Source organism: Elephantulus edwardii, unplaced genomic scaffold (assembly GCF_000299155.1).
Source record: "Elephantulus edwardii isolate Elephantulus edwardi_28Jun2011 unplaced genomic scaffold, EleEdw1.0 scaffold00001, whole genome shotgun sequence".
Classification (NCBI taxonomy): domain Eukaryota; kingdom Metazoa; phylum Chordata; class Mammalia; order Macroscelidea; family Macroscelididae; genus Elephantulus; species Elephantulus edwardii.
The window spans coordinates 4,853,745-4,862,367 of record NW_006399751.1 but is presented as its reverse complement, the minus strand read 5'-3'; the positions used below and the strand labels follow the sequence as shown (position 1 = coordinate 4,862,367).

General features: G+C 47.0%; 2 protein-coding genes and 1 pseudogene across 3 annotated transcripts in view; 1 reads left to right on the top strand and 2 right to left on the bottom strand.

Moving 5' to 3' along the window:
• COG8 (component of oligomeric golgi complex 8) overlaps nt 1–5,598 on the bottom strand; it is a 6,882-nt gene extending 1,284 nt beyond the window's left edge. The window contains exons 1-4 of the mRNA XM_006878881.1: nt 5,204–5,598; nt 4,402–4,609; nt 2,876–3,703; nt 403–571 (exon numbers count right to left, since the gene is read on the bottom strand). Of these exons, the coding sequence (XP_006878943.1) occupies nt 403–571; nt 2,876–3,703; nt 4,402–4,609; nt 5,204–5,598 (1,600 nt within the window). The remainder of the gene's footprint in view (nt 1–402; nt 572–2,875; nt 3,704–4,401; nt 4,610–5,203) is intronic.
• Nucleotides 1,122–2,629, bottom strand: LOC102862178 (annotated as a pseudogene).
• A 253-nt stretch (nt 5,599–5,851) lies between the features above and the next one.
• Nucleotides 5,852–7,893, top strand: NIP7 (NIP7, nucleolar pre-rRNA processing protein). Of its 2 annotated transcripts, XM_006878656.1 has the most exons (5): nt 5,852–5,935; nt 6,052–6,138; nt 6,234–6,372; nt 7,430–7,570; nt 7,774–7,893. In XM_006878656.1, exons 1-5 carry the CDS (start codon nt 5,880–5,882, stop codon nt 7,891–7,893), a joined length of 543 nt encoding a protein of 180 aa, XP_006878718.1. In that variant the 5' UTR covers nt 5,852–5,879. The 2 variants fall into 2 exon arrangements, with proteins under 2 accessions (XP_006878718.1, XP_006878719.1); XM_006878657.1 differs by lacking the exon at nt 7,430–7,570 and having other exon boundaries at nt 5,880–5,935.
• The last annotated feature ends 730 nt before the right edge of the window (nt 7,894–8,623 follow it).

Genomic DNA, 8,623 nt, shown 5'->3' with positions numbered 1-8,623 from the left:
GATAATCTGCTCTGCATACAGGTTGAAAAGGTATGGAGATAGGACACATTCCTGGCATACACCCTTGCCAATTTTGAAACATGCAGTGTTACCCTGCTCTGTTCTGACGACTGCCTCTTGATCCAAGTATAGGTTTCGCACTAGCACTATTAAATGTTCTGGGATTCCCATCAGTATAGATATCATAAAAAAACAAAACAAAAAAAACACAACACCAGTAACAGACATGTTGTTAAATGGGCATGATGGATGTTTCAAAATGATGGAAATGTTCTCCAGTTGGATTGTCACGGTGGCTACATCTGTATCTTTAAAAAGAACTGAATCGTACACTTACAACACTTCCTTAGTATATGAATTCTATCTCAGTAATAAAGTTTACAGCAGTCTCTTTTCTCTTACCTAAAATCTGTGCTATCTGAGCGGGTGGGAAAAGCAGTTGGAGACAGCGATTTAAGTAAGGAACGAGGTCTTCCAGGAAGACGGTGCAGAACTGGACAAAGAGCTCTTGCTCCTTGCTGTTGAAGGCAGCCTCCTCTGCACGATGGAAGGCCAGGATGACTTTGGTGACCTGGGAGACAAGAGCATGGCAACCACGTAAGCAAATCTATCATTACTATAGGACATGAACCCACACAGAAAAGTGCACCCCTCCTGTTGTCATGAAGAACGTTGTTCTAGTGGCAGGAAGCTAGCTGCACTGCAATCCCAGAGGTACATGGTTCGAATCCACCAGATGCTGTGCTGGAGAAGGAGGGGCAATCTCCTGCACCAGTCAGATCTGATTTGATGGCATACACACACACACACACAAATAATAAATTTAAAAAAGAATGTTGTTCTAAATCTGATACTATCACCTCACACATATGACTTCTGATCCAACTTATTTCACGCCACAGTTTCAGATTCCAGTGAAGGTGTTTTGAAATTCTACAGAGATTATGTTTCTTGAACCCCACTAAGGACAGACCAGAATGTGATGAATCCACATAAATGAAGCAAAAGTAGATATTTCTACTGAGTAAGATCATGTGAAAATGCCTTTGGCTGACAGTGACTAATGCTATCAATTTATTTTTTTAAGGTGTATAAACTATTAACAGACAAGGCCTATAGACTTATTTCTTCTTGGACACACCCACAGTACGGCCCCGACGGCCAGTGGTCTTGGTGTGCTGGCCTCGAACTCGAAGGCCCCAAAAGTGGCGTAGCCCTCTGTGGGCACGGATCTTCTTCAGTCACTCCAGGTCTTCACGGAGCTTGTTGTTGTCCAGACCCTTGGCCAAAACCTGACTGTACTTCCCATCCTTCACATCTTTCTGTCTGTTCAAGAACCAGTCTGGAATCTTGTACTGGCGTGGATTCTGCATAATGGTTTTATTATTTTTGTGTGAGTGTACCGTCAAATCAGATCTGACTGGTACAGGAGGAGATTGTCCCTCCTTCCTCGGCAGAGCATCTGGTGGATTCGAACCGTGCATCTCTGGGATTGTAGTTGCAGCTCCTTGCCACTAGGCCACCAGAGCTCCCCCCGATTCTGCATAATGGTGATCACACGCTCCACCTCCTCTTCAGTAAGCTCTCCTGCCCTCTTGGTGAAGTCAATGTCTGCTTTCCTCAACACCACATGAGCATATCTTTGCCCTACACCCTTAATGGCAGTGATGGCAAAGGCTATTTTCCGCCGCCCATCGATGTTAGTGTTGAGTACTTGCAAAATGTGCTGGAACTTCTCTGGGATCACTAGAGAAACGGCGGCGGCAGGCCTCCGGTAGAAGAGTAACGCTATCAATTTTAACGACACCTCAAGAGCCAAAGGTTTAAACTGTGTGGAAACTGCTCCACCCTAGCCTGTTACTATTACTTGTGGGCAGAAGTCCAAGGTGACCCTTAAGATTCCAGCCCCCAATATCCACACCATTGTGTAAGGGCAGACCAAGTGATTTGCTTCTACCCAACAGATTACAGCAAAGGTAAGTGACTTTGCAGATATAATCAAGGCCCCAAACAATCAACCCCTCAATGCATTTGAATTGTGGCATTGGAGAAAAGGACTGAGTATCCCATGGATTGCCAAAAGAATAAGTTTGTCTTGGAGCAATGAGGGTGCTTCTTGGATGCAAGGATGGTGAAGCTTCATCTCATATACTATGGACATGTTGTCAGGTGGAGCCAGTCCTTGGAAAAAGATAGCATGCTGGGAAAGGGGGTTGGGTCAGAGAGAGGAAGCCCCTCAACAAGACAGAGTGACATAAGAACTGTAACAGTGGGCTGGAGCATATCAGATGGTAAGGATGATGCAAGACAGGTCACGGTTCAGATCGGTTGTTCACGGGGTCACTATGGGTTGAAGTTGATTTGATAGCACCTAACAAGAAAAAACAGTCCCTACTTAAAATAGTGGATGTGGCCTTTGAAAGGTGAGGAGCCTTTTAAAAGTGGGTCCAGGAAGCAGGGACTTAGGCAGAAGAGGTGCTCTGCAGATGTCCAAGAAGAGGCAAACAGCCGTGCTGTGAACTGCTCCTGAGCACAATGGTCTCTGGAACCTGGGGCCTCAGTCCTACAGCTGCAGGGGCATGGCTCCTGGTAGAGGCTTGAGCGGGGCCACTGCCTGAGCCAAGGACATGGTGGACTCCTGACCCTCAGGAACCAATATCATAAATGTGTGTTGTTTTAAGCTACTTGTCTGCAATCATTAATTCTGCAGAGAGAGAAAGAATCCTCATGAAGAAGGCTAGTCAGTGTTTCTCCACCAAAAACTTTGTGAAGTCATGCTACCCTGCTCCAAGTCAGCAGACATCACAATCACAGGGACTGGTGGATTACAAATTCTGGCCAAACAAGGTAACAGAAAGCCAACAAAAATGCCTACCTTGGTAAGAGCATCTTCCAGAGTCCTAGTGACCTCCTGCACCAAGGCCATCGGGCAGCAGAGGCGTAGGTCATTAAACGCGACCAGAATATTGTTGAGGAAGCAGGCAAGGGGCGGGAAGTCTAACAGCATCATGGGTGGCTGCAGCGTCCCTGGCTGAGTCACCGGCATGGCGGTAGGAAGGTGGCTGCTGCCCAGGATTGCTGGAATCAAGATGAGGGTGTAAGAGTTCATTTCATCCTGGAATTTCTCCACCGCTTCCTGAATAGCTCTTTGGAAGGTTGTGATGGCCACCCGCTGGAAAACAGGAGCCAACTGGCCCCGGAAATCAGCCCCCACCCGACTGAAGGACAATCCAAAATACATGCACTGGCCAAGCAGGGAATCCAGGCGGCCGCCAACGCCCCGCTGTAAGTCGGCCTCCAGCACCTGCAGGAACTGGGAGACTTTCTGCAGCACCCAGCCATGGAAGATGGCGCTCTCATTCACAGTGTGCTCCCCCACAGCTGGGGGCAGCAGCGGGTCCTCATCTGAGAAGATGGCACGGTACTGGGTGATGATATCGAAGAGGTGTACACGACAGGCTTCAATGGTTTTTGTGATGTGGAAATAGGGATCGTCACTGGGGATGGCAGTGAGGATGGAGCGGAGCCAAGCATCTCTTGCTTGAAGAAACTTCACCCTCAGCTCAGCTTCTGTGAAGACATCCATGCGCCGCAGGTAGCCGATGACGCGGAGGCAGGCAGGGAGCTGGATATTGGTTCTGAGTTGCTGGATCAGCTGGCTCAGCATCAGCTGCATGGACTGGCGCACTTCGTTCACAATGCCCTGATGATACAGGGAGTCAGTTACACCATGCTGGAAGGTTGCCCATGGGAACCTGTCCCACTAACCCTTAACACTAACACTGCTTTTCTAACACAATGAAGACTCATCTATCTTATTGCTTTCAAAGACCTGACTGGGCCATCTATTTACTCATATGCTCTCACTGCATTAATAGAATGCAGCTACTCACCTGGCCTCATTCTGCAGCTTTCTGGTTCCTTGCTCCCTATAATCCAATCTCACACTGCCTGGTTTGCTCTCTTCCTAGATCTTAATGGCTTTCAGTTCCTTCTCATCATTTGGGTCTCATTTAAATGTTATCTCTCCTAAATGACCTTTCCTGATTGCCCTACCTAATGTAAGCCAACCCAGTCTCCCGCTACACCATCCCTTGGTTTATTTTTCTTTAAAAAAACCACTTGTCATCATCTGAAATGATACTACTTATTCATTTGTTAATCACCAGACTTCCCATGAGAAGCAAGTTTCCCGAGGGCCTCTTCTGCTTTGTCACACTATTCCCAGTGCCTAGTTCAGGATTTAATACACTACATCATTGCTATGTATTAACTGATTGAATGAATTAATGTCATATGGTTAAGCCTGTCACAAACATGCAGGGGTCTCCTTAAGATTTCTCCCTAATGAGCACAGTTACAAAAATATCAGCTTAAGTCCTCTCTGGGTAAGCAGGCTACCTGAATGACAGGAATAGAGGAGTATTTTCTTTCTAGTCGGCGTACGTAGGCTGCAAGCTCCAGGGCCTCCTCATAATAGCTGTTGCGGACACACGTGTCCATAAGCTGAGGAATCTCCAGAATTTCTAGGATCTCTGTGTGCCGGTTCAAAGTCAGGGTGTTCATTCGGCGGTCAGAGCTGATCTCCTCAGCCTGCTTCACGAAGTTCCTAGGAACAATCAAGAGAGTGCTGGTCTCTAACTTCTCAACACTTAACCCTTTAACTCAAACTACTAATGAAAAGAGAAAAAAAAATTGTATTTTATCCTTCTCCCCTCGTGGGCCGAATTTAGGGGTAGTGAAATGAAGAGGCACTTCTTGGCAGTTTTGCTATTCCCAAAGAAAGAATTTTTTTGTCTTCTTTTCACCTAAAAGCTTTGCAACATTCTCTGCTAGAATGTTAGCTGTTCTATATAAATACGCACATGCCTGTGAAGCTGGCATATCCAGGCACGGCGAGGACTTTTTTTACATAGGTTCTCTTCATTGCTCACAAATAGTCCTATGAGGGAGGAATGTGCTTTGCCTTCTGACACAACTTACTGTGCTCGTTAACAACTTCCTCATACTTAAAATGTTGATAACACCGACAGACAGAGGCACAGAGAGACATTTCAAAGGCTAATGTAAAAATTAAATGGATTAATGAAGCGCTTAGAGTAGAATCCTGGCACAAGGTGAGCTACGTGTGAGTGTCGGCTATTTCTACCACGATAAACGTCAGCGCTGACAGCTGTGAAGAGCTCTAGTGCTGCCACCGCACCTGCAGCTCTGCTGGAAGCTGGGCAAGCGGTCGAGCAAGCAGCCAAGCGATGCCTCCACGACCCCGAAGAGGCCATGGATGCGCTCGGTGCACTCGGCCCCGCGGATGAAGGTCTTGTAGTTGGCGAAGGCCAGGTCGCGCGTCTGCTGCAGCAGCTGCGCCCGCTCCTCCGCCAGGCGCTCGGGTTCGCGCCGCAGCCTCTCCAGCCCGGAGCCGCTCAGCTCCCGGAGGTAGCGGCCCACATCTGGCCGCTCTCGCCACTGAGCCTCGGGGAAGCGGTCCCGGAACAGCGACGCCAGGAGTCCTTCATCTTCCACCTCCCCGAGGGCTGCTGCTGTCGCCGATGCCATGGCCGAGGCTGGAGTCGAGGACGGAAGAGTCCCAGCCGCCGCCATCTTCCCGAAAGCCCTGTAGTGCGACCTCCGGTCCCGTGAGGGCGCTGCTTCCACAGCCAGCACCGGAAGCAACAGGCGCTCACTTCCGGCCTCTATAGCTTCTTACCCGGAGGCCTCATTAGTCCCATCGGTCCTCCAAGGTGAGAGGCGCTCGTGTGGAGGAGAGCAAGCGTACACTAGCGGGAGCGGCCAGTTTCGATGTTGTCTGGCAGCGGCTGGTGACAGACTTCCGTTTCCGGCGGCTGCAGCACGAGGATCCGCTGTTTCGGCCTAGCGGGAAAATGCGGCCTCTGACTGAAGAAGAGACTCGCGTCATGTTCGAGAAGCTCGCAAAATAGTAAGCGCACGTGGGACCGAGGAGTGTGCGTGACCGGCGGGGACGTGGGTGGCTTCGGGCGCGGGGTCGGGACGCATTAATGCGGGCGGCCCTCCAGTCTTGTCTTCCGCCCTCAGCATCGGGGAGAACCTTCAGCTGCTGGTTGACCGACCCGATGGGACCTACTGTTTCAGGCTGCACAACGACCGAGTTTACTACGTGAGGTGAGGCGGAGCCGGGAGGGCGGCTTGCCCTGCGTGGGACCCTGCGTCGCGCACGCCTGTCCTTCTAACACCTTCCTCCCGTTACAAACCTACAGTGAGAAGATCCTGAAGCTGGCCGCCAACATTTCTGGAGACAAGCTGGTGTCGCTGGGCACCTGCTTTGGGAAATTCACCAAGACTCACAAGTTCCGGTTGCACATCACAGCTCTAGACTACCTCGCGCCCTACGCCAAGGTTTGTCGGGTGGGCTCCACTTGGGAGGCAGAGAAATTAGGCATAGGAATAAGGGCCACACCTGCGTGCACTTTCCTTTACCAGGATTTCTGGCGTTGCTTAGGTGTGCACTAGAACAGGGAGGTATTTGTGGTTAAAGAGTCCCAAGAGGAGCTGTTTCTCCCAAGAGGAGCTGTTTCTGGAGTTGAGGGTATAACCCTCCGGGCAGTTAGGGATTAAACGGTTAAAGGAAAGATGATATACCCAGGTGGGGCTGTGCAGTTAACGATCTCAGCTGCAAACTCACCCAGAGACACTTGAGAACTCTGGCATCTCTCAGCTTCTGAAAAACCGGACAGTTGAGAAAAATGCTATATTGTTGCTGTTCTTTCAAGTCAACTGAGACTGGTAGTCTTGTGAACAGTAGATCTGAACTCGGCTCTGTCCTCTGCCGTCTTTGACATACTTGAGCACCTTGTTACGGTCACTTTGTCAGTCCATCTCCATAAGGGTCTTCCCTATCTTTGCTGACCCCTTTACCTTTCCAAGCATAATGTCATTTTTCAAGACGTGGCCTCTCTTAACAGCATGCTCAAAATATGTGAGACAGAGTTTCACTATCCTTGTTTCGTTGGAGGACTTTGGCTGCACCATTCCAAAGGAAAACTTGTTTGTCTTTTTGTCAGTTCATAGATAGTCACCACACTTTTCTAGCAAAACTCAAAGGCATTGATTCTTTGTCCTCTTTTAATCACTATCCTCCTTCCAGCTACATAGCACGTAGTTGAAAAGATTATGGTTTGGTTCAAGTGCACCTTATTCTTCAAACTGACATTGCTTTTCAGCACTTTGGAGTGGTCCCTAGTTATAGAGCCTCCCAGGTTACAATAAGACATTTTAAAAAGAAAACAAAAAAACAAAACACCATGAAATGTAGTTCCACACTAACATGAGGTTGCCATGAGTCCAGATTGATTGCATGGCAACTGTACTGTGTATTAAACATGTATCTGGTTTTTGATTAAAATTCTTTAAAGGGATGAATCAACAGGTACAATTTTTTTTTTTTTTTAAATAGTATAAAGTATGGATAAAGCCTGGAGCAGAGCAGTCCTTCTTGTATGGAAACCACGTGTTGAAATCGGGTCTTGGTCGAATTACTGAAAATACCACTCAGTACCAGGGTGTGGTGGTGTACTCCATGGCAGATATCCCTTTGGTGAGTAGAGATGTGTTTGGGTTTTTTTTAGAGTTAAGTACCTTTTTATTCAAGAAGGATCGACTTTGAAGATGCATGTTGAAAGTCATGTTTCAGTACGTTTTTAATTCTTCAAAAGCATGATAATGGTTTTTTGGACTTTTTTGCCCCAGCCTTCGATGTTCACTGAATGACCAGATAAATTGATTTCTCTTGAATCTCAGGGTTTTGGGGTGGCAGCAAAGTCCACACAAGACTGCAGGAAAGTAGATCCTATGGCGATTGTGGTGTTTCATCAAGCAGACATTGGGGAGTATGTGCGGCATGAAGAAACACTGACTTAAAACCAAGCTATCACAAGGATTTGTGACTGTGTGGAAGGGCTTTGTTTCCTGTGTCTGTGTAAGTGCCACCATTGATGAGTTTTGTCAACAGTGTGACCTCTTCAGGGACTTCTGGTAGAGTAGTTTATAGGCAAATGCAAGCTGGATTCTTGCTAAACAGAAATGGCTGGAATATGGGGTTTTAGGTCTTTGTCTCTGTAACTGAATAGAATAATGTGGTTTTTATTTGATTCAGAAGACATCTTGTCCTTAATTTTGAAACTAAGGACAAGAATAGCTCATTACTGTTATCTGTGATAACACTTTCCTTTTCTGATTCATGATAAGAATAAAATTCTCTTATTTATTAATACGAGGAAAGATATTTCTCAAAAAAGTAGGCCATGGTTTAGGTACTCTTGAGTTGTACTTATTACGGCAACTAATAATAACATGACATTTTAAGAGCAGTTTATTTTGGTTTTGTATGTAGTAATTGCTGTGTGATATGCGGGAAGACACCTAGACTTAAATTCCATTTCTCTTGTTTACCAGCTCTAAAGTCTTACTATCTGACATTAAAAATAGCTTTAACCATCTGTCCAGGTTGTTTTTGAAACTAGAAATCATGATTATCAGGCATCTAACACAGTACCTGACAAATATAGTTGTTAAGAATTACTATTTTTATATTGCGTACACTGAGTTTTTCTATTACTCAGTAGTGTTTTCTGAGTAGAATTTGTTCTCT